The sequence below is a fragment of the Phodopus roborovskii genome, unplaced genomic scaffold, assembly GCF_943737965.1.
Source record: "Phodopus roborovskii unplaced genomic scaffold, PHOROB, whole genome shotgun sequence".
Taxonomy (NCBI): Eukaryota; Metazoa; Chordata; class Mammalia; order Rodentia; family Cricetidae; genus Phodopus; species Phodopus roborovskii.
The window spans coordinates 3,905,208-3,931,076 of NW_026126639.1; the positions used below are offsets into that span (position 1 = coordinate 3,905,208).

The window sequence follows — 25,869 nt, forward strand, 5'->3', positions numbered from 1 at the left end:
AAGGGAAGAGGAGGAGGGCAGGCAGGAAGGAAGGGGGACTGAAGGGGAAGGAACAGAGGAAGGACAGAAGGAAGGGAGGGAGGGAGGGATGGTGGGAGGGAAAGAGGGAGGGGAGGAAGAAAAGGGGAAGGGAAATAGGAAGGACAGGAGGAAGAAACGGAAAGGGGGAAGACTATGATAGCTATAATAAGGGAAATCCCATTTCCTGCTGTGAAAATTGCTTACGCCCACTTATCACAGGAAGTAATGCTGAGAGGCCAGGAGCCCGCGGTCCTTGCAGGGGTCTTAGACCTTTGCAGTCGCCTACGAGGCGCGGTGGGTCAGTTCCTTTGCCTGCCTGGATACCCATTAGCAAAAGCCGAAGGTTAATTTTTTTTCTCTGACAAATTCTGGTGTGTGGAGCATCCTAATGCGGGGAATGAATGTCTATGTGCCCCAGAGGATGTGCCAACACCTAAAGTCAACTCTGCTCAAGCCCAACTCGGCGAGGCAATGAATGTATCAGGCCTAGGAACAGGAGCAAGGGTGAGGGTGGCTCATAGGTGTGGGCGTGGTTCCGAAATAGCTCACTTTTAAAGGCTCCACCCTGTAACAAGTCCTTCTCTGCCCTGCCAGCCAACAACATTGAGACGTAGTATTGATTACGAGAGCTCAGCCTATAGCTTAGGCGTGTCTCCCACTACTTCTTGTAGCGTATATTAACCCGTTTATATTAATGCATGTTTGCCTTATGGCTTTTTAACCTCCCTTTCACCTTGTACCCCTGTTTCCTCTCCATGCCCTCTGGTGTCCCTCATACGCCTCTCCAATCCCTCTTCCAGAAGTACCACCTACATCCCCTGCCTAGCTATTGGCTGTTCAGGTTTTCCGGAACCAACCATGGGGACAAATCTTCGCACAGTGTAATCAGACACCTTACAACGCCACCACATCACCATGACAGCTCTACAGGAGCTACACGGATGAGGTTCTACTTTAGTCCAACTTGTACCTCCTCTGTCTTCCGGCATCTTCCAAGGTCCTCCGGAGCTTGGGAAAGAATGGTTGGGCTCCTAGGTATCATTCCTATGACCCCTCCCTCCCTCCCACTAGGAAATGTCAAAGCCCCCCTCACCCGTCACTCAAGGCCAGATCATCACCGCATCAGCATCACTCAAGGCCCGGTCATCACCACATCTGATTGGCCAGTAGGCAAGCCTGTGCGGCATTTTCCTGACTTATGATTGGCATGGGTGGTGCCATCCTTGGGCTGATGGTCCTAGGAGATAGAAGAAAGCCAACTCGCCAGCTATGGGGAGCAACCCAGAAAACAGCACTCCTCCATGGCCCATTTCACTTCCCGACTCCAGGTCCCTGCCTTGGGCTCCTGCCCTGACTCCCCATCATGGCGGGCTGGGGTCAGGACACATAAGCCAAAGGAACCCTTTTCTTCCCAACTCACTTTTGGTCATAGTGTCGTATCAACGCAATAGGAGCACTGAGACACTTGGCAAGGACAAATGTGGTCCAAATGGTGAAAGGGTGTCCAGCTGCCTCGGGCTTAGACTGAGAAACTGTCTCTTCGTGCACACTCTCTTAAATCAGGCAAGACGAAGACGGGGGATAAGAAAAGAGGGAGACAGCACAGTGCACTCTGGGTTCCCAGCTTCTGTGGGCTCACTGCTAATTCTTGGTGACACACCTGTCTTTGAGACATTTCTGCTTCGGTAAGTAACCCCAGTGAAACTTCCTGGTTCATCAAGTCGAATTTGGGAGGGATCCTTACTTTGGGTCGCCACTGGCTCTCTGTCTGAGGCACTCAGATGTTTGTTCATGTCTCCCCAGTGTCCCGCAGCAGCATCGCAGTGTAACAATGGCCGCTTTGATAGTACATGCGGCATGGAATGACCTGTGTGCAAGTAGCATAGATAGTGTGGACAAAGGATGGATCCCGTCTAAGAAATGAACTCACGCGAAGTCTTCATCGCGCTACTTAGAACTTACAACTTGGGGCTGGAAAGGTGGCCCCTGGTTACGGTTGCTCTTCCAGAGGACCCAGGTTCAATTCCCAGGACCCACATGGCAGCTCACAACCATCTGTAACTGTGGTGCCAGACCCCATCTGATGCCCCTCTTCTGGTCACTGCAGGCACCAGGCACACACTTACAGGCAGAACAACAAGTGAATGAAATAAAAATAAGTAAATCTTTAAAAACAAATGTAATTCAGAAACTGCGTGTGTCGGAGAAGTTTCATTTAATATTTGCAGACCACCACTGACCACAGATGGAGGGGTGTTAGTGACCGAGAAAAAACATCGAGGGAGGGTTTTTTTGTTTTGTTTTGTTTTTTTGGCTCACTGTATGAGAGATCTCAGTCCATGGTGCCAGCTCGATGATGAGGCAGTGTCTCGGGGTGGCACATGCACAGGGTAAGACTGTTCATCTCATGGCAGACAGGAAGTCGAGACCAGGCTGGTTATACTTGCAATGACCCTATTTTTTCCTACTAGACTCCCCCAAAGGCACAGAACCTCACCCATCATTCCCTGAAGCACCCAGAATCTTCCCCAAATGACACCAGCACTGGATATAAAGAACACGTTACATTCAGACTACAAGGGATGTCAATGCGCTGGTTCTTTGATCTTCTGGACAACCCTGCATTAAGGGCATGACTCAGGAGAGTATTTTATCCCAGGGGCCATCAACTCCTCCCTTCCTGTTCCCCATCCTTGCCCCGATCAGGATGAAGCTCTTGGGTCTGTCCCATGACCCTTGCCTACCTTGCCAAGAAGCCTTCTTGTCCCAGCACTTACTGCCACCTCTCCACCTAGGAGGGCAAGGCTCTGTCATGGCTGAAATACTAGGTGGCCTCCCACTGGCCTCTCTGCGGTCTCACTGAAGACTCACAATGCAAAAGCAAGAGTAGTCCTTTTCAAACGCAGTCAGAAGGCACCTGTCCTCTGCTCAGACCGCCTTGCAGCTCCCGCTTTGTTGACAGTCAAGCTCTCCTCAGGCGCCGTGAGGACCACACTGTCTGTCGGTCCTATGGCACCCCTTCCGTCCCCTTCCCACGCCTCCCCTCCACCCCTACCCATGCCGTAGCCATGGGCTTCTATCCAGACCCTTACCTGCTGCTGGAGCACAGGGTCCACAGAGGCAGGGGACTGGTTCTCCGTCCCTGCGGCTCCCACGGGCCTGAAACAACACACCGCACACACTTAGCACTGAACACGTAGTTGTCGAACAAAAGCTCCAAACTTGTGACCATAAAGAGAACTCGGCATGCCTTCTCGCCAGTAGAATTAAGCTTCGATTGAACTTGTCTGTGTCAGCCGCAAGCAGGATGTCCATCCAACTCCCCCAGGACCCGGGAATAAGACAGAAGAGAGGACAAAGGATGCAAGAATCGGAAGATGGGTGTCTTACAGTTTCAATTGCCGTGAAGAGACACCGTGACCGCAGCAACACTTGCAAAGTAAAACATGTCATTGGGGCTGGTTTATTTTCAGAGGCTTAGTCATCACATAGAGGCATGCAGGTAGACATGATGCTGGGGAGGAGCTGAGAGCCCTGCATCTTCGTTTGCAGGAAACAGGAAGTGGTCTGTCTCCCTGGGCGTGGCTTAAGCAAACAGGAGTCCTCAAAGCCTGCCTCCACCGTGACACACCTCCTCCAATGAGGCCACACCTCCTCCAACGAGGCCACACCTCTTCCAACGAGGCCACACCCACTCCAACGAGGCCACACCTCCTCCAACGAGGCCACACCTCCTAATAGTGCCACTCCCTCTGGGGGACATTTTCTTTCAAACCCCCACAATTGGGAAGAATGCTGAGAGATACCACCTTGTCAATGCGACATGGCTGTTGGGATACTGGAGACATACACTGCAGCTACCGCTACCTGCACAGGACATACACAGAGAGAGACAGACAAGAGGCTGGCTCGGTTTTTAAGAACACGTACTATTCCCCCAGAGGACCAGGGTTTGGTTCCCTGCACCATGTGGGATGACACACAACCATAAGTAACCAGACCCAAAGGACCCAATGCCCTCCTCTGGCCACTGCAGCTCATGCACACATGTGCACATATGCTACACACACACACACACACACACACACACACACACACACAGAAATAAAGTATGTTTAAAGATGCCGAAGAGTTCTTTTGAGTCAGTGGATGCTGTCATCAGATTAAATGTGGCTTCTAACTCTGCATATCAGAGAAAATGTTTGTTTATGAAACATATACAAATTTCCTTTTGAAATGTTTTGTGATTTAGTCATTGGATCAGAGATTTCTGGATGAATCGGGAATCTCTACATACACATCAGAAATGGTGACAAGGAAATGTATGCACACATTGAGCCATGAGGTATACGATAAAACAAAGAAAGCAGAATATTTTAAAAATAGCCAGACTGGGCATGGTAGCACATGCCATGAGTCACGGCACTTTGGAGGCCAAGGCATGTGGCTCTCTGAGGAGTGAGTTCCAGGACAGCCAGGGCTGAAAAGAAAGAAAGGAGAGAGGGAGGGAGAGAGGGAGGGAGGGAGAGAAGGAGGGGGAAGGAGGGAGGGAGTAGTCCAGCGTAGGTAGGCCAAACCATCACAAGATCATGACTTCAAGGCCCCAGCTACATAGTGATTTTATTATCAGGTCCTCAAGACACACTAACAGAAGGACAAATTGCTTTTCTGACTTTGATTTGAAAAAAAAAATATGATGCATTGAAGTCTCATAAAAATTCTAAACTGATTATGGAAAATTTATAAGGGTTTTGCCTGGTGTCTCTTGGACTTAAAAACAGACACATTTCCCCTTCCCTCACATCACTAAAAGTCAAATACATATTCTCAGAAGGCGTCTCAAGTCCCTCCTGCCTCCCCGGAACCAAGAGGAAGAAGCCTGGCACCGCTCACTGCTCGTCTTCCCGGGGAGAAGGAACTCCAAGGGAGAGTCCCGGCCTAGACCGTCCCCTCTCACCTCTGCAGCTGTCCCCTTATCCCCACCACAGGATCCAATACGGTGGACAGCACGTCCTCAGTCAGAGCGTGGCTTGCTCTCTCACAAGGAGCAAGAGGGTCCATTCCCCACAGAGCCTGGCAAAGATGTCTGCAATCCATGCCGGAAGGAAGCCACCTGAGACCTGACTGATACCCACACCCTGCTTTTGGCCATGACCATGCCTCCAGTCAATGGAGTGAGTCCCATTCGGGTTAGACACTTACTCCCCTCCGGAACAAAGGAGGTATTCTGGAATGTTCCTCAGGTAAAGCGGGATAGACCCAAACACAGCAGGCCACACTATCCCCATCTCTCCTCTTTCAGTCTCTCCTCCTCCCCCCCCCCACACACACAGCTTCTCTCCCCTCTCTCTGTCTCTCCTCCCCCCACACACACACAGCTTCTCTCCCCTCTCTCTGTCTCTCCACCCTCCTTTTTACTTCTTTTAAAGACAGACTCTCATGTAGTCCAGGCTGGCCCTGAACTTTTGACCCTCCTGCTAAGATCCTTCCACGTGTTAGAAAAAAAAATCAGCGTGCACTGAGACACCTAGAAAAATCTGGTAATAAAAGGGCACCCACAATTTGCACCTTTCTACCTTTGCCCATTTGCTTTAAAGGACGCAAAGGCAGGAGGTTGGCATCTAGGATGTAAAAGGAGGCAGGACTTACCCGGGCCCCTCAGTTAATGCTTGGGTGGTTTGTGAGTTAAGCTGGAGTAAGCTGCAACCCCATACTGAAAATGTTTGATGCAGTTTGCTTCCTGTGGTAGAAGAAAAAAAAATCTTCACTTAAAAAAAAAAGAAAGTTTCCCTGGCCTAACTTTTGAAAGTAAAATGAGTAATTCTGAACACAATTACACTTCAGCTCAGTTTAAAGATACTCTTTTTATAATCGGTTTAACATTTTGAGTGATGGTGTGACATCTTTAAGAGAAGTATTTGTTTGAGTGTTGTTTGCCACCATCAGAAGAAATCCCAACTTTCTGCAAACGAGGCCCGCACGGCACTCCGCTCCGATCCTCTGTTAGTCCCTGCGGCTTTCTCTGCTCTCTGCCCATAACATATGGGATTTTATACAGTAAAGCAAAGCTGTGTTTGTTAAAAATAAAAATAAAAGTCTGCCGATTTTAGGTTCTAGTTTTTATTCCGTGTACGCAGCGCCCTGTTAGGAAAAGAAAAGTTACAGATCCTTCTACGCTGCCCCAGAGTCACAGTGCAGAAGCCTCTGTGTGGAGGGAGGCGTGTTAATGAGAATCCGGCTACTGTTTACACGGCCGCGAACATCAGAAGGCAATATGCCGTGTTTACATTTAGCTGAACTATTTATAGAGGGTACGCGCTACAGCGAAGCCCTCTTCCCCCCTCATAATGGATATCTTTGTGCCTGGATTCTTGTACAGACGCAGCTGACATCTTTATCCCTCCTGAGCCCGTGATTTTGTTCTCTGTGGCTCGCTGTATCAGAGCAGCATCTTCTGGAGAGACAGAGACATGGAAAATCTGTAGGAACAGAGTGACACCCCACCACCAGCTAGAAAGGCAGACATGGGGAGCTGGAGGGCCAGTCCAGTCCCTTGAATCAGTGAGGGGAGCCTTTTCCTCTGTCCCCTGTGGACCGTGGAAGGTGCTCAGTGTTGAGTGGGTTTCTTTCTCTACAGTGGTGGCTGATACCTGTATCTCTAGTTCGTCTCTGTCTTCACTAACTAGCATCTTCTTGTAACGAGGGTGGCACCGGTGACTGAACTGGGGGGGGGGTCCTCTGAGAGTCATGGGCATGAGTTTCAAATGCAGCTGGCTTCCTTCAGGCCAATCTCAGCCAATCTGTGCCCCAATGCCCACCAGCCCTGCCACACCCAGCTCCTTAGCCCGCACCATCAGGCTCCAGGTTCAGACAGAGACCCTGCGTCAAAAACTAAAGTGGAGAGCAATAGAAGAAGACACCAATGTCAACCTCCAGCTCCCACATGTGAACGTGTCGGTCTCTCTCTTTCCCTTCACAGATATACATACATAAATACATATATACATACATATCTTCTATGCACTACTAATATCCAGTTTGGGATATTTTGACCAGGACCTGAACTTGTAGTAGAGTTCTCTCACTTGCTATGACAGGGCACAGGACAGACTCAGGACACAGGACAGACTCAGGACACAGGACAGACTCAGGACACAGGACAGACTCAGGACACAGGACAGACTCAGGACACAGGACAGACTCAGGACACAGGACAGACTTAGGACACAGCACCCTGAGCTGGAGAGATGGCTCTCTGGTTAAGAACAAGTACTGCTCTTGTAGAAGACTAGAGTTCAGCTCCCAGCACCCACATGGTAGCCCACAACTTCCTCTACCTCCAGCTCTAGTGACCCAGCAACATCATCTGGTCTCTGCAAACACTACACTGCCATGCACACAGGCACACACACACACACACACACACACACATACACACACAGTTTTTAAATAAAATGAGTACATGAAATGTTCTTTGTTGTGGGATATTTGTATACTGTGTGAAGATGTGTCATTGTGATTTATTTAATATAATGGTGAATGGTCAATAGCTAGACAGGAGAGGTTAGGCAGGACTTCCAGGCAGAGAGAGGAACTCAGGATGAATCTAGGTGCGCAGCATTAGCCCATGAGACGGACATGGGGGGGGGAGAAGTAAAGAGCCACTTGGCAGAACGTAGATTAATAGAAATTTAAGTTAGCCCATTTAATTAAGGCTAGTGGAACAAACCTAAGCTAAAGCCAAGCTTTCGATAATTAATAGTAAGTCTTCGTGTCGTTATCTGGAGGCTGACAGTCCAAAGAAAGTCCAACAGGAAAGATCTGCTTCGATTCCTTCTGAAGAGGAAGTGAGCAAAGGTGGCCACGAGGCCGGTGCTTACATCTGCGGGTTCCCCTCTCCCTGGCCGCCTTTCCCTCTGTTTTGCTGAGTGCCAGAATGGTAAGGTGCTATACTACACACAGCAAACATGAGCCATCAGCAACCTGTTCTACTAAACTCAACAGAGAAGTGAGTATGCGCATACGGTTAGAAATGTGCGGTACACAGGTCATGCCCTCAAATGGCAAATGTGAAACTCCTAGACACAAATCCTAGAACATCATCAAAGCTGCGTGGGGGGTGGGGGGCTGCACTCTTTAATCCCAGCATCCTGGAGGCAGAGGAGGTGGATCTCTGCGAGTTACAGACCAGCCCGGGCCACATAGTGAGGTGCTGTCTCAGAACAATAACATCAGCGAGGAGATAACAACCCAGCCCACCCGGGGCCTTGCCAACGATGCTGCCTTTGTTGCTATTCAACACGAACAGAAACAGAGTGACTGATTTTCAAGGAAAGACAGAAGACAGCATAAACACCGAGACATGGCGTGTTTAGGAAAACAAACGCCAGTACCACACCTGGCTTTGCTGACTTCCCCTGGAGCACCAATTTCCAATCACTTTCTTGTGCTCTGTGACTCCACAGTGCTTGGGGATTCTGAAGGGATCCTAATCTTCTCATTTTCATATTTTGAGAAGATGGAGACAATTCCACACAGTGGACAGATAATCAGTTTACTCTCTTGAGTTTTTCATCAGTAGAGACAACCGGTTAGGTCTCCAACGTGCTGTCAATCACGGCTACTCTCAGGCAGGTTTTCTGAGTCTATAACGGTGGGATTTACACTTTCCCAAACAACTATTTCAATGATTATCTAATTATTTCAAATTACAAGAGCTGGCTGACAACTCCAGAAACATGGGTGCTTAGCACCATCTAATGTTCAAGAATAAAACTACATAGTCAGTACCAAGGAAATGCATCCTAGAGCAGGTGTGTGTGTGCTCACACGCATGTGCACACAAGTGTGTATGTGAGTGAAGCACATGTGTGCAATACCCACAGAGAGCAAAAGATGCTGTTGGGTCCCCTGGAACTGACATCACAGACAGTTGTGAGCTCCCAAATGGGTACTTGGAATTAAACTTTGGTCTACACGTAGGTTTTTGTTTGTTTGTTTTGTTGTTGTTGTTGTTGTTGTTTTAAGGAGAGAGCTTGTATTAGTTTCCTATTGCTGCTATAACAAATACCATACATTCTGTGGCTAAAACAAAACAAATGTATCCCCTGGGTCCTGTGGAGTAATTCTCAAAGGGCTTCTCTGGGCATGATGCTCCTCCTGGGGGAGGTCTCCAGCCTGAGGTCAGCCACATTCCTTTTCCTTGACCTTCTAAGAGCTCACATGACTAGACTGGGCTGATCACCCAGCTGGCCTGAAACCCTCCCCATCAAGGTCCTAATTACATGGGCAAAGTTTTCCTCTCCCATGAGAAATAACTTGGTCCCAGGATACTAGACAGGTATCATCCACACTTTGAGCCCGACTTTCTGCGGGCACACACACTGGCATACTTAAAAAAGAATGTCAGGCATTCAAGGTACACTTCCTTCTCAATGATGATCAGGGCCAGCCGGATGGTTAAAGTAGGTAACACTTACCGTTTGAGCCTGACAGCCTGAGCCCCATCCCTGGAGCCCACAGCTGTAGTTTCCTGTCTTTGTGGCAACATTGTAAACAAAAATGACTCGGGGAGGAAAGGGCCAGCTTCAGCTCACAGATCACAGACCATCGGGGGTGACATTGGGGCAGGAACTTGAGGCAGAAACCACGAAGGAACACGCTTGCTGGCTTACTCTCAGGTTCATGCTTAGCTGGATTCGAGCTTGCTGGCTCACTCTCAGGTTCATGCTTAGCTGGATTATTTTACACAGCCCAAGATCACATTCCAGAGGGGACTGTGTTGCCCACAGTGGGAGGGGCCCTCTACACCAGTCATCGATCAAGACAGCCCTCCACAGACGTGTGCATGGGACACCTGACCTGGGCATTCCCTTCTCGGGTGACTCTAGGCTGACTGGGACATGGCTTAAAGGTGGATAAAGAGAATGCACCCCACAAGTTATCCTCTGGCCTCCACATGGCACATGCACACCCACAAACATACATCATACATGCTCAATAAGAATAGATAAATAATAATGTAAACAGCGGTAACAATAATAGGATACATATAAACATTGTCACTTATGAAATCGCATTCCCACCCATGGAGGTGACAAAGACCCACTGTGTTAACATTAACAACAGATGGTGTTTAATGACCAGGAGTCTTGTTGACAGGGACAGGGAGGAGTAGTCTGGAGAGGTGGCTCCTTGGCTGAGAGAAATTGCTGCCATTCCAGAGGACTCAAGTTCTGTGCCCGGCACCAAAACCAGGCAGCTCACAATCACTTGTAACTCTGGCTCCAGGGGATACGACAGCTCTTCCTGGGTTCCACAGGCACCAGGCAGCCACACGAGGCACACAGATATACATGCAGGCAAAACACCCATGTGCATGAAATACTTCTTTTCATTTTACAAGGACAGAGAAATTATTGCGGTTATATTAACAGTGACAGAAGACCTTGGCTCAGCTCCCCAGCAAAGGCAACATCACCAAGTTCAGTCTTTGGCCCTAAATCCACTTTAAGTAGCATGCCCTAAGGAAAACAGCGTGAGCAAAGATTGAAATAAAGTAGCATTCATCTCAGAGTTTTTACCGTTGCAGTGAGTTGGAAATCACATGTGCTATAAACTGGTAGTGTCCAGAGAAATGACCCCTCTGAGTGCTGACATTCCCTGTCCTTTCTGAGATCGGATCTGATTGCAGGGCTGTGTTTGAGTCACTGGGTGTAAGTGGAATGACACAAGCAGGTTCTAATCCACCCGTACGGCTGAAGCCGCCTCTGTACCATCCCACACTGATGGCAGAGGGTCACAAAGGAAACCTGGAGCCTGCACCGCATTTATCAAAACTAGTAGGAAGAAGCCTGCATCCCTAAGCTGGCCATCTGCAAAATGCCGCCTGAGCTCATTGGACTCTGTGTGAGCAACAGATACCGTTTTACCAGAGTAGGACACCACGGCTAGAGTCTTTACCCAGTACAGCTGCTAATGTAAACACTAAGGGACTTCAGATATCCCATGATGGAGAAATCAGCCCAGTAAACTTAAGTGATTTCCTTGCAACTCAGATTCTCTTTGAATGAATTATTGATCGGGGTCTGGGCAGTGGCCAAGCCAGAAGAGAGATCAAAGCTGCGTTTCCATCCTGCTGGACCGTCAGCTTTGACTGTGGCTCCAGATGAACGCAAAGCTCGCTGCCAGCTCCGTGTGACCAAGCCAGGGCCACTCGGCTTCCCACCTTCGGTTTCTCCCACTACCAGAGGAACAATGATTTAAATGCGTTCGTGGGAATTCACCTCTGGCGAGATCATTTTAAGGTGACAACGGCAGATTCTCCTTCCTTTACATTTATCTGGGGGAGGGGTGGCACACCTCCATGACACCATGTGGAGTGCAGAGGACAGCTCACAGAAGTCTGTTCTCTCTTTCCACCAGGTGGAGCCCACTGAGCCATCTCAACAGTGCCTAAAAAATGGCACACTGTCATGGTTTTGTCATGAAATCATAGAAGAGTATTAAGGGTTGGCTAAACCAGTCTCTCCGTTGCCTTGAATCCCACCCACACCGGTCAGAGGCCCCTGCTCTATTAAGAACGTCAGATTGTGAGCACTCGATGAGTCCTCCTGCCTTCATTTTAGTTTGTGTGGCTTATGACAGGCATGCAGGGCAAGCTGGCAGGCAACCTGCCCATTGGCCAGGGCCCTGGGCATGGCACATTCATGACTTAATTGTCACAATAGCCCCACAGGGTGGATTTGTCAGAAGACCTCCGGTTCACCTCAGGCTCACGCCCAGCTGATAAGGAGGTGGGAATCAGAATGCACACTAGTCGAGCACCCTACCAAATGGCCTGTGTCCCCGGCCATCTTGTTAGGATTTTGCTTTTTGGGAATTCTAGGAGTTAAGTTGTTACCCGGCATAGAAAAAACTCTCTATAAACTCAATTAACTATGTCTACATGGGCTGGATGATGGGGGATGTCCTTCTGTATATATGCTTCTCTTATTGGTTGATGAATAAAACACTATTGGCCAATAGAGGCAGGGCTTAGGACATGAGGAGAACTCTGGGAAAGGTAGGCAGAGAGAGACCGCAAGAAGATGCCATGTAGAGACCAGGAAGATAGGATGTGCCAGGTGTTCCCTGGTAAGATAAGGCAATGTAGAAATACATAGATTAGTAGTTATGGGTTAATAATTAAGAGAGAGCTAGCCAATAAGAAGTCCTAGTCATCAGCTAGCAGAACTTTAATTAATATAAGTCTCTGTGTGGTTATTTGGGGCTGAAGAGGCTATGGGAAACCTCTAGCAACAGCTGGATGCCTGTGCTGGAGACTCTGCAACCCCACATTAGCTTGTAAAGCCAGGGACAGGTCCTAGTGGTTCCAGCTCGTCTCTGCAAAATGGGCGTGTTAGAACTGGGCGTGAACACGCACATCCGGGATCCCAGCACCTGGGAGGTGGGGGCAGGAGTTTGCGGCCAGCGTGGCCAACACGAGAACCTACCTCAGAAATGATGAGACAAAAACAGCAAAGTGCTAATGTGCCCTCCACAATGATCTCACATGCACTCCTCAGTGAACCCATCTGCTGTGCTTATTGTCATAGACAGAATAGTACTGGGAAACGATCCTGCATTTTCTCGTGTAACGAAAAGATAAAATAGCAGTACCATTCTAGGAAAGGAGAGATCTGCCTCCATTAAGTTTGAATAGTTGTTGGTAAATATGAGCCATGATTAGATGACGGTGTTTGCAGTTGAAAATGTCACTACGTTGTATATGGCTGCGCATGTGAGCATGTTGGGCTGTTTCCATCACTGCAACAAAATCCCTGAAGCTGGGCAATTCACAAAAAGGAAAGAGGCTTCCTTGTCAAGAGATCTGGTGGCTGACATCCTCCACAATCATGGCATGGGCTCCTCTGAGAAAAGCCTTCCCGTGAGGGACCGAATGCCATCATGGCAGCCAAGGAAAATCAAAACTGCAAAGACAGGCCATGCCACTTGGATCTTGTGCAAAAGTTTGCATTTGAACTACAGGAAGAGAAGTTTCCAGAAGAAGTCCCCACCTGCGTTAGAGTTGATTGATGATTCAGTTGTGAAGACAAATGTTGCATGCATTGCCTTGTATTTACTGCCCATCTATCTGTGTGTGTGACTCTCCTTATGACTATTGGGTAAATTCTTTTAGTGGACAGATTTCTAGATTCCACAAACCCAAAGACTGGCAGAATCTTGTCAAGCAGTTTCTGAAAGCTTCAGCAGAGATTTGCCCACTTTGCTGTGCCCTACCTAAGGTTTCCGCCAATGCATCCAAAAAGTGTCTTCAGAGCATGGAGACATGGTTCTGTGGTTAACAGCATGCACTGCTCTGCACAGCACTACAGTTCTGTTCCCAGAAAAACACACACACATGTGCACACACACACACACACATACTCATGTATACATACATGTACACACATAATAAATAAATATAAGAAATCTTTTAAAAATAGATGAAAGAGTCTTGGCTTTTGTATTTCTCTGTTAGTACAATATAACTTAATGAAAATGTTCTCACATTGAACAGAACGGGCTTGTCTGAATCTGTGTTCTGGGCCATGGTCACTTGACAATCTCCTATTCCCTTTGAGGTGCAAGCTGTGTGTTTTGTGTCAACAACTACAAAGAGCATATATACATGACAGCCACCTTCAGAATCACCCCCACCTGTGAGAACAGACCACCCTCTTCCTGGAACGGCCCTAAAAAACAGGCTGGGTTGCTAGGGTTCTACTGCTTCTATCCAGGACAAAACTTGCCTCTGGGGGTTACCTTGGCTCCAGGGGCTCCCTCTGTGGGAAACACTGCACGTTCAGTTTCAACCCCTCCCCTTCCCACAGGCATCTTATCCCCCGGTGAAACACATACATCCCTAAATCCAGCTCAGTACCCACTTCCTGGACAAGACACATAAATCACTTAGCAACCTCTTGGGACAGAAATCAGGTCGGAGGCTGTTCATTAAATTAGCTGCTTATAAAAATGAAATTTAACAATTCAATGTGACAATGTGCCTGCCTCAAACTTTAAATGTAAGTGATCGCCCTGCCCCTGCCAATAACTCCTTATTTCTCTGCTCAGGCGGATACTACAATTGGCACACAAATCAGTGTTCCGGGATCTGCTTCAAATGTCAGCATAGGAGGTGCGTGGCTCACGTCCACAGACATAACTGAAATGGATGTCAGTGCAGCCCATCCCTCTACTTCAACCACTGAGTCTCATCAGTGATCTGCAGGTAGATTCAGTCACAAAGATGGGCAGCTTTGGGGGCTGGAGGGGTGGCTCAGTGGTTACAACTGTGGAAGGTTGTAATAGAAGGGCTTGAGTTCCCTTCCCAGCACTCAAGCTGAGTTCACAGCTACCTGAAACTTTAGATCCTGGTGAGCTGGTACCCTCTTCTGGTCTCTGAACACACTGCACTCTCATCCACAGATACACACAGACACATACACACAATTTTATTTTATATTTTTTTTAAATCAGGGGCTGGAAATACGACCCAGAGGTTGAGGTTCACTTCCGGAGAACCCAAGTTCCGTTCCCAGCATCCATATAAGATAACTCACAGCCACCTGTAACCCCAGTTCCAGGGGATCTGATGCTGGTGGTCTCAGGGACCCATCTGTACCTGCACACACACAGCCACACCCATGTACAGACATACACGCCTAATCATAACGTAAAATAATAAAAATAAATACTTCAAGTTTTAAAATAATTTACAGAAGGTCAGTAGCTTCTTTGGACATAAGAAAAAGGCCACATAGAAAGACTGCAGAAGCAAAAGCTGGTCTGTCCATCGAGAGTGACACAATTTAACTAAGGGTATTAGGGCAAGAGAGATGGCTGCTCTTCCAGAGGTCCTGAGTCTAATCCCCAGCAACCTGGTGGCTCACAACCGTATGAAATGAAATATGATGCCCTCTTCTGGTGTGCATGAAGACAGAGCACACAAATAGTTAAAATGCACAAATACGTACATTGGAACCATTCATATTGTCTCAAACAGAAAGGTGCAGTTGACTTCACCCAGAGCTTCCAATACCCACAGGGGTCAAAAGAGCGAAGACAACCGCTGTAGGATGGCATCCATCAGTAACTGTCGGGCAGCTGAAGTACCTCGGGTCAACAGAAGCCACCAAGAGTTATCTTGGCTGCCACAGGAGGATGCTGGCTCTCCTTGTGCACATTCTAAAGCTCCTGCAAATGAGTGGGGATAATTTGTCAGAACCGGACCAAGAAAGAGGTTGTATTTCCGAAGCCCTTACTCCTTCCTTACAAGAGGTGGGGAGATGCTGAATTGTTAACTGATAATCCAGTTGTGGGCCTCACGGCTTTGTGTGGAAGCCAAAGGAGGGTATCAGATCTGCCAAAGCTGGGGTACGGGTGGTTGTGAGCCACCCAACGTGGGCTGGGGTCAGAGAATGGATCCTCTGCAGCAGTGAGCGTGCTGTTATGCACTGAGCCATCTCTCCAAAACTCTTAATTTTTGAAATTTCATAACAACTTGATTGAGAATGACTTAACACGATGATAAAAATGTGCAGGCCCCATCCTGAAAACAAACTTCTTTTTGGGGGGCCAAAGCATGTAATTCTTATCTGCAGTGGGAAGTGTGTGCTGGTGTTTAAATGTTTACCTTCCCGGATGAGTGAAACTGTAGCATCTTCGAGAACACTTGAGAAACACGGCCCCTCTGCATTGCCCCTTTGAAAGCACCTGGGTGGCGCTATTATCTTTAGTCAAGCGGTCGTGGTTTCCAGTCCAAATGTGAAGTGTCGGCGAACAGTGCACGTGTGGGCTTCTCAGCCAACTCCACAGGAAAACACTCCTGAAAAGTCTGTGACTTCAAGAAACGTGACACACCCAAGGCTTCCCCTTGACAGCACATGAAGTGGGTAAAAGCCACGCGTCAGGTCCTCGTGGCAAGCCCTACGTCCTGAGCTCTGACTTAGTGCTGTACCTATCTTCCCCTTTCTTTTTCTCTCACACTGACGTAATTTCTGGCCAGTCAACCCTCTTGAGAGGAACAGACGTGATGTCTACGTTAGTTCTTTGAGGCCTTTATAGAGTGGTCCAATAGGGCATTTACTCTCTCTGCGTTCATACTTAGAAATCCGCCCGTCACTTAAAAGAGCTAGAAGGCGGCTGGGCAAGCAGGATATTTCCAACACAGAGATGCATACGCAGGCCAACGGTTTCACAAACTGGGTCAATGAACGTCTCTGCTGGAGCAGTTGGAAAAGAAGGCAGCCTCCACATTCAGTTATCAGTTATTAGTTTCCTAGCTTTACCACTCTGCTTCCTTGCTGGGGATCCACCAGCGGCCTTTAAATCCAAGGATGCCCATCCTCCATGGAGCCCGGTGTTCTACTTCGTATCCGGGTCATTCCTTTAGGAAGGGAGTCCACACACGATGTGCGGTTAACTTATCCATCGCTGGGAGTCTGTCTGTCCCTCCTGTAGACAGACTTCTGGTGAATTCTATCTAAAGGCTCGTATCTTGGACAGAATAACAACCTGCTCTGGGTTGTGGGGCCGTTCCTGCAGATGTTTCTAGAAGGTCTTGAGTGTGTGCTCATGGTTAGAAGTCTTACCTAACAGGTGTCACTCACGTGGAAGGAGCTGGGGCCCCATCAGCCGTAAGGCAGGACAGAAAGATGGGGAACACTTGGGAGAGATAAAAAGGGAAAGAGGCCTGGAATCCCAGTCAGGCCTCAGTCAGCCTCAAAGCAAAGACTCCAGCACAATTAACCACTGCTCAAGGCCCCTCCCTTCCCACTATAAGCCTGCAGTCTTCCAGGAACCTCACCAGGAAGCCATTACAGGGAAAGAAAGTACCCTCACCTTATCAGACTAACAGCTCTACCCAGGCAGAGCCACAGCCACTCACTTGTCTCTTACAGAATGAGAGAAAGTGGCAGGGAGTTTCTTAGCAACTGCTGAGGTGTGACTTGAGACCCACCAAAATGTGACACATGGTTCCAGCTAGGACATTCGCTGCTTCTGTCCTCTCGGACTGGAGACGCCTGTGCCCATACCCCACTTTAACATCTTCCTCTCTTTCTCCTTAATCCCAACTCTTAAACCCACATTAACATATCTTTAACCAAACCGACCACCCTGCTTTGTGATAAGCTGGCTAGTCCAGAAATTCTTTTCCTGATTTGTCCTGAGTCAACATCCCTAAGAGTCCCAGGGGAAGGGGGACAGACTCCTCAGGCTGTGCAGGGCACCAGTGGAGAGTTGTCCCCTCATCTCTGAAAATAATGCCTATAACAGCCCCCAATGAAAAGCAGAAATGAAGCCCCGAAGACCACTAAATTCCCACCCCACAGTGTCCCAAAATCTTTCCCATAAGGCAGTGACATCAAACTTCTATTTTTAAACAGGTGTGGAGGAGGCTGCCACCCTGAGGCTGCTATCTTTACTCACCCTTTTAACTCTCAGACAAACTCTCTGAGAGGGCTCACCAGGACTTTTGGACGAAGGCCTGTCTCCTTTAGACCCCTTCTCGTGAAGTTATACAAATAAAGAGAGATTCCTGGATACACTTTCACTCAGTGGTATAACTTTAGTAAAACTTGAGCCTATTTTGTCAACCTGAACAATGGTTTCCATACCAACTACTGAACAATGGTATCCGTACCAACTACTGGACGATGGTATCCGTACCAACTACTGAACGATGCCATCTGTACCAACTACTGAACGATGCCATCCGTACCAACTACTGAACGATGGCATCCATACCAACTACTGAACGATGGCATCCATACCAACTACTGAATGATGGTATCCGTACCAACTACTGAACGATGGTATCCGTACCAACTACTGAACGATGGTATCTGTACCAACTACTGAACGATAGCATCCGTACCAACTACTGAACGATGGTATCCGTACCAACTACTGAACGATGCCATCCGTACCAACTACTGAACGATGGCATCCATACCAACTACTGAACGATGGTATCCGTACCAACTACTGAACGATGCCGTCCGTACCAACTACTGAACGATGGCATCCATACCAACTACTGAACGATGGCATCTGTACCAACTACTGCTTTGAGTTGTAGTTTGACTTGTATTTTTAACCATGCAGGCCTATACCCATATTTTTGGGGGTGTAAGTCTGTACCTATATATTTCTTGAGAAGATGCAGATGCAATTTGACTTTCTGTCACTCATAACAAGCATGGTGGCTCACAGCTATAATCCCAACACTTGGAAGGTAAACGTAGACGTTCAAGGCCATCCTTCCTTCAAACATCAAACAGAAAACACCACTAAGCGCAACACCGAAACCAAGTCCTAACATCCTTGTGCCAAGTCCTTAACAACTTTAGCTAGTAATAGCCACCAATGCTGATTCATCAACAATATGACAGTAGGTGTCAACACTAAGGAGTCCGGATGGCAGAGGAACTGATAGAATTAGCATATGCCTTCCGCTTATTACTTTTTAACAAACTTGAAACATCTCTGAAAATAAAATCATAGCTATTTAAAACGTTTAAACCAATGGCTCCTTCAGCTGGACTCAGCATTGAGCAGGCAATACCGTCACCTTGGGAAGTCTGCAAATTTCTGTGGCAGTGTTTGTCACCCAGCTGCTTGGTGTCATATGAAGTGGAGAACAGCCACAGAGAGCAAGGCGCTTGGAAGGGCTTGGAGATGCGCTTCCCCCTGCATCTTTCTGGCTGGTCCACAGCACCTGGACAGAATCAGGACCGAGAATGTGAAATGTCCACCATTCTGGTCAACCCCCCTCCCTCCCTGGGCCTGTGGAATGAGCACATGTACTCACGCACTTCAAGGCATTAAAAAGGATTACCACAGAACTTTTTTCTATGTCATGTTTGGTTTTGTTACTGGTTTTAAAAATGTATATATGTGACTCTCTCTCTGTGTGTGTGTGTGTCCCATGAGAAAAATCACAAAGAGAATATTGTACTTAATTTTTTTCCACAAGCAACAATAATTATGTGTGGTGGAACTATTAGACATGAATATCCATAAATGGCATGGAAAATGTTGTGTAAACTTTCATACTGTGAAAAAAATCCTTAGGAATATTACACAGCCCAGGCCATCACAGTAGTAGTCTCCAGGGTCAATGCTCTCACACACACAAACACACTACTCTCCCAGGCAAACAGAATCACTTCACATTCCCAGATAAAACCTGAGACCAATGCATCTGAGCTATGGGTAAATCACAATCCTAAGCGCAGCTGAAACTTTTTCACTTTGTGTCTCTGCAGATGCTCTGTGGATATGCATTTGGCCTTTAGGCACTGGGACTGACCCACTGTCCAGTTAACAGGTAATTAAAGACAGATGCACATACCTTTCTCCCTTGCCTTCCTCACCCGAGCGTGGTGAGGTAGGAATGAAAGGCACACTCCCCAGTTTCAGCCCTCACTCCCCAGTTAGTTTCAGCCCTGCCTGCTTCTGCCAGTTAACTGGCCCATACTGGTTTGTCTTGATGAGATCCCCCCGAGTTCTGTTTTCAGATGCTCAGTGCATATGGAGAATCATGGGTGGGTTATTATTTTTTTCTTTTTTAGCACAATCAAGGACCCAATCCTGCTTATGACCAACTTTTGCAGGAAGATCCATTTCCAGATTCTCTGGTCTATCGTTTCCACAGTTTTAACTCCAGTTCCAGAGGATCTGGCGCCCTCTCCTGGCCTTCTTAGGCACTGTGTGCCTATAATGCACTAAGATGCAGACACCATGTTCACACACATGAAAAAAACGTAAATAAAAGGGCTGGGATGTATCTAACCCAGCATGTGCAAGGCCCCAGGTCCCATCCCAATACAAACAGGATGATTTAAAGAGTTTTCATAACGTTCTGGGGTTTGTATATAACTCTTAATAAAATCATCTAAAAATTTGGCAATGTACGCAGGACGTTGGTCATGCCTGCCTGTAATCCCAGCACTTGGGAGGCAGAGACAGGTGGATCTCTGTGAGTTCAAGGCCAGCCTGGTCTATAGAGAGAGAGTTCAGGACAGCCAAGACCACACAGAAAACCCTGTTTCAAAAACAAAAACAAACAAACAAACAAAAACCCACAAAACAAAGGAAAGAAAAAATAGACAATGTAGTAGTTATAGTTATTTGTTATTGTGATAAAACTCCACGGCCATGGCAATTTATAGAAGAGTTTATTTGACTTACGGTTTCAAAGGGTTAGAGCCCATGACGTCAGAGCAGAGGTAGCAAGCAGCAGGGCCCATGACGTCAGGAGCGGACTCCTGAGCTGGAGCTGAGACTCAATCTCAAACACAAAGCAGAAAGCGATGGCCGGAAGTAGGTCGCAGCCTTGAGCCTCAGAGCCCGCCCCCAGTGACGCACTTCCTCCAGCAAGGCCACACCCCCCTAAGCCTACCCGACACCCTGCCTAGGGGTTACCTAAGGTTCCACTCCCTGAGCCACTGATGGTTGATGTAGGACACACACCCCTCCGCTGTGCACAACTTCTAAGCAACTGAGCTCCTGAGACACTTGCAAGACAGGAATAGGAAAACAAGTCACAGAAAGGCAGCGTTGAGTGCAGATGTCACACAGAGGCGGAGCTCAGAACAGAAAGGAACTTCAGGGTCAAGAATCAGCTTAGTGAGGATCCTTTCTCGGAGAGGTTGTCAATGGTGTGTGGGGGTCAGCTTCTGAATTCTGTGTGTATGTGTGTGTGTGTGTTTGAAATTTAGACAAATCACAGTACCTCACACACAAACAAAACACAGGGAGGTGGCTGCTAGAGAGTCGGCTCAGGGGTTAAAAGCATTTGCTGCTCGTGCAGAGGACCTAGTTTCAATACACATACTAGCAAAAGAAGAGACAATGGTAATCAGCCAAGCATGAGCAACCAAAAGCAGCCACAAGGGCCTGTGTCTCCCCCACTGACCAGTCAGCACCCAAGTCCCCGCGGAGGTCCCCACCTGAAGGGTAAGAGAAGCTGTTCTGGTTTGATTTTTCTATTTCTGTGACAAAACACTGACTGAAAGCAACTTGGGGAGGAAAGTTTGTCTCATCACAATCCATCACTGAGTGAGGTCAGGGGAGGGACTCAAGCAAGAGCAGGAACCGTGGAGGGGCGTTGTTCCTTGGCTCGCTCAGCTTGCTTCCTTCCATACACAACCCAGAGCCATCTGCCCAGAGCTGGCACCATCCATCCATCCATCAAGACAATGCCAGACAGAGGCATGCCTACCAACAATGTCTCAACTGGGGTTCCCTCTTCCCAGGTGACTCTAGTTTGTGTCAGGTTGACATAAAAACTAACCAGGACAGGAGCAGAGCACTCTGAGAGGCTTAAGACATGAGACGAACCCTAAAGAGGAAAATGAGACAGATGTCTCCCGGTTTGAAGATGTCCGGCCATTTCATCGGATAGTGGGAAGGACTTGCAAAGTTTGCAAACTTTAAAGATGAGCATGGTGCCCTGAACTCCGGATGCATCTCTGGTGACAGTTTAATAGGAGGTGTGGAGACCCTCCTGCCTCCTGCTGGCTCAGATGCAGCCCAGCCTAGTGTGAGAAACCCTGCTGAGCTGTGGTAGGAGCTAAGGTCTGCAGGGAGGCAAACTCAAGGGCAGCTCCTCAGATGTCTCAGTGGGTATCTTAAAAGAGAGAGACAGAGAATTGAGCTTGCCTCATAAGCACGAGGGCCTAAATGTGATCCCCAGAGCCCACATAAAAAGCCAGGTACGGTGACTGCAGAGATGGCTCAGTGTGTAGTAGCAGGCACTGCTCTTGCAGGAGATCCAAGTTCAGTTCCCAACCTCTATCTTAGGCGGCTCACAATTACCTGTAACTCCAAATCCAAAATAATCTGAGGACTCTGGCCTCTGGCCCATGTGGACATCTGCACTCATATACAAATACCCACACATGCCACACATGATTTTAAAATCAGGCACGACAGCATGCTATTATAACACTAGCACTGCATAGACAGATTCCTGGAACTCAGTGGTGAGCCAGCCTAGCCTGAACATCGAGTTCTAAGTTCCTGTGAGAGACCCTGTAACATGAATAATAAAAACCCAGAGAGTGATTTTGGGGTTCAATCAGAGAAGCCAAGCCACCAGAGAGCTCTCACCTCTACCAATGCCCAGACGGAAGGGGTGATCCACCCAACCTCAGACTGCGTCTCCAGACTGCCCTGCTCCTCACCACATCTCAGACTGCTCCTGAGCGCACTGAGCTCCTTACATTCTCTCTAGGGCTGGGATCAAAGGTGTGAGCTATTTCTCTTTCAAACTGATTCACTCTCATGTAGCCCAGGGTGGCCTCAAACTCACAGAGAGCCATCTGTCTCTGTCTCCTGAGTCCTGGGATTAAAGGTGTGGCCACCATTGCCCAGCTTCCATGGCTGTGCCTAGCTTTGCATTCTGATCTCCAGGCAAGCTTTATTAAATATTAAACAACATATCACCACAGACCCTGCCTCAAAAAACAAACAAACAAAAAAAAAAAAAAAAAAACAGGTAGATACCCAGTGTTGCCCTCTGGTTTCCCTCAGCCACACATGGTCCCCACCCCATACACACACACACACACACACACACACACACACACACACACACACACACCTGCCCTTACTCTCAGCCTCATTTAAGTTCTAAAAAAGGCACAACCCTGTAACCTGAGAAAGATCCCTGCAGGGCTGTGCTGACCCTCAGAGGGCTCAAGTCCCTTGTCACCTTCTCAGCCAGCCAGCAGCCATTGGTAGAACACTTGCAAGACTACAAGGCTAGGAGAGGAAGCCAGAGAGGGATGCATTCCACAGACAGCTTGGCTGAGAGTCTTGTTGATCTTCCTAAGTGTGTAGTTATGCCCTGAGGCCTACAGTGTCAAAAGAAAAAAAGAAAGAGTGTAAATAATGTGTAGGAATTCACTAATTAAGGCTCCTGAAATTTCCTGTGTGGTAATTTTTATGGACCACCATGATCCCTTCCTTCCAGGAGACCCAGACAGAAGGGAAGTGCCAGGAAAATGTTTGGGAACAAAGACTAGATACTTAGAAACATTTCACAACCCAAACCCAAGGCTCTGCTGAGTGCCATAATGTGAGCCCCTTTAACACCAGGACTGATCATTAGTGCGATATGTGCTACATACATTTGTACATGTCTGTGTGCATTTGAAACCCAGATGCCGACATCTGATGTCTCCTTGATCATGCTCTGTAGCGCCCGAGCTACAATCTGTTCTACTAATCGGGCGAAGACCTAGAGATTTAAATAAAAGACAAGACAGCGGGTCATTCGTGCAACAAGAATGATGTTTTTTGAGGGGAAGGAGCAGGCTTATCTACTGACTCACAGCACAGTGGAAGCAATCCATGGTCAAGCGTGCAAGTTCTCGGGCTCAGTTCCTCCCCAGCAGATGTGTGTTAGCAAATCAGGCAGAGTACTGAGAGCTACTCTGGGGCAAGATGTTCCAGCCAACAGCTTCAGGCTTGCTCACGGTGCCTCAGGGGTCCATGCAGGCCCTAAGACGCCTGTGCTCTACCTCGATGCTCACATGGATGCTAGGATCTGAACTCGGGTTTTCATGCTTATGTAAGGAGCGCTTTACCCACAGAGCCATTTGCCCCTGTACCCCAGTTTGTATAAGGACGATCTGGTTGCTAGGCAATGCTGCTGCAGCTCTGTTTAAGATCAGTGCTGTTGGACTGAACGTGCACAGAAGTCATCTTGCTAAAGTGAAGATTCTGATTCAGGAGATCTGACGAGGGTCACAGAGACTGTATTTATTTCCAAAAGGCACACAGAGGTTTCTATTGCTACTGGTCTGCTAGCAGATCTGCATGTGGTAAGGTTTTAAATCACTTCAAAACTAATCCAGCAGGTGCAATTTTAGATTGTAAAAGATACTCTCTTTTAAAAAAAATTAAATTAAATTAAACCCACACACCAGGAAGCTAGTATGATATTCAAAGCTAAATGATTATGTCTTTTTGGGCCAAGTAGGAGAGCTCTTGCAAGCTGAGGCTTCAAGAGGAAGTTGGCAGGACACAACAGGGAAGACCAGAGCCAGACCAGCCCTGAGGAAGCAGGAGGCAGCCCAAATCAACATGGGCAAAGTGTTGTGGTAAATCCAGGTCGAATCAAAGCCATTTTCAGAATCTGAGTTAAAGACTGGCTGGTGGGCTCCAAGGCAATCATAATCAGGCAAGCGGCAGTGATCTTGTTCCAAAAGTGTTGATCTAGAGAAAACTGGACCAAATATCTGTGTGGAGATAGAAAAGTCCAGACTTGAAAAGGTGGTGGGTCCCGGCCAAACAAGTTGGCACAATATCCATTACAAAGAACTGTACCAGGGTGGAAACGCTGTCTGTGAGCACAGAGGAGGCCACACATGGAGGGCAGGGAGGGTGCCCACTCAGTGAAATCCAGGGACTTACCCAGGAGGTGCCAGATGCTAGGATCGGGGTCTCAGAGCTACTTTCACGCACCTGACCCTCCAATGTCCGTCACTTCCAGTGGCCTCTCCAAGAGGACACAATGGAACCTGCAAGCCAGGCTGCAACACTTGGCCCACGTCGTTCCAAGAGAAGGAAGGCACGCTGCTGCCAAATGCCCTGTTAGATGTGAGGCTCTGTGCTGAGCACTTGAAAGGGACACTTGCCTGTGATTATAAAGATGCTGTGCTTTGACTACAAACGGCCTCCGTGGGCTCACAGGGAGCAGCCTTGTTGGAGGAAGTGTGTCACTGGAGTGGGCCTTGGGGGTGTAGAAGCTCAAGCCAGGCCCAGTGTCTGTCCCTGCTGCCTGAGGGCCCAGATGTAGAACTCCAAGCTTCTTCTCAGCACCGCGTCTGCCTGCACACTGCCACGCTTCCTGCCATGAAAATAATGGACTGAACCTCTGCACTGTAAGCCAGGCCCGGTTAAATACTTCCCCTTACAAGAGTTGTTGCGGTCATGTGTCTCTTCACGGCGACAGAAACCCTAAGTAAAACAGAAGGATTTTGGTTTTGGAAGATGGGAAACTGGATTAGACAAATTCTTTTGAGAAGGTTCTAGTCTAGTGGGAGAGACAAAGAGTGACATAAATAATTACCAACGATACTGCAGCAGCTACAGAAAAGCACCAGAAATAGAAAGGAGTAGAAGGGAAATACAGAAACAAAACCACCTGCTGACTTTGCACACCTGACTCTAGACATTTAAATAGATGATTAACAAGAAGGAACGGGGTGGAATTTGGCTCATTTAGCAGAGTTCTCCCCTAGATCCTCAGAGGAACATAAACCAGGTGTGATGGATGTTTCACACCTGTAAACCTAGCACTTGGAAGATAGAGGTGGGAAGATCAGAACTTTAAGGTCAGCTAAATGTGTGAGTCCCACTTGGGCTACATGACACTATCTGAAAACAACAGCTAAGTTTGTTAAGAGGGGACAGGGTTGGGAAAGATGATTTAGAGGTCAAGAGCACTCACTGGAGGCCCTTGCAGAGGACCCAAGTTCAGTTCCCAGCACCACGACCATCAACTCTGTCTCCAGGAGGATCTGACACCCACTTCACAGTCACTGTATGCACATGATGCACACACATGTGTAACACACAAAAATAAAAGACCCAGGGACAGATATTGGGGTTCAAGCTGAAGATCAGAGAAGCAGAACAGACAAGCCCTTAGCTCTCACCTCTAGCTCAGGCTGAAAAGGCTGATGCTATCTCCACAGCTCTCACCAAGCCTCAGACTACTGCCTCTCCTCACTCCTGTGTCTGCAGAATCCATGCCTGAGACTAACTGCTGAAGACCCCGCTCCTATC

The 25,869-nt window shown here is 47.9% G+C and overlaps 1 protein-coding gene across 1 annotated transcript in view; it reads right to left on the bottom strand.

Moving 5' to 3' along the window:
* Positions 1-1,153: 1,153 nt before the first annotated feature.
* Positions 1,154-25,869, bottom strand: part of Bcat1 (branched chain amino acid transaminase 1) — a 78,348-nt gene continuing 53,632 nt past the window's right edge. Inside the window, exons 13-14 of the mRNA XM_051173364.1 lie at positions 3,114-3,180; positions 1,154-1,258 (exon numbers count right to left, since the gene is read on the bottom strand). Coding sequence (XP_051029321.1) covers positions 1,154-1,258; positions 3,114-3,180 — 172 coding nt within the window. The remainder of the gene's footprint in view (positions 1,259-3,113; positions 3,181-25,869) is intronic.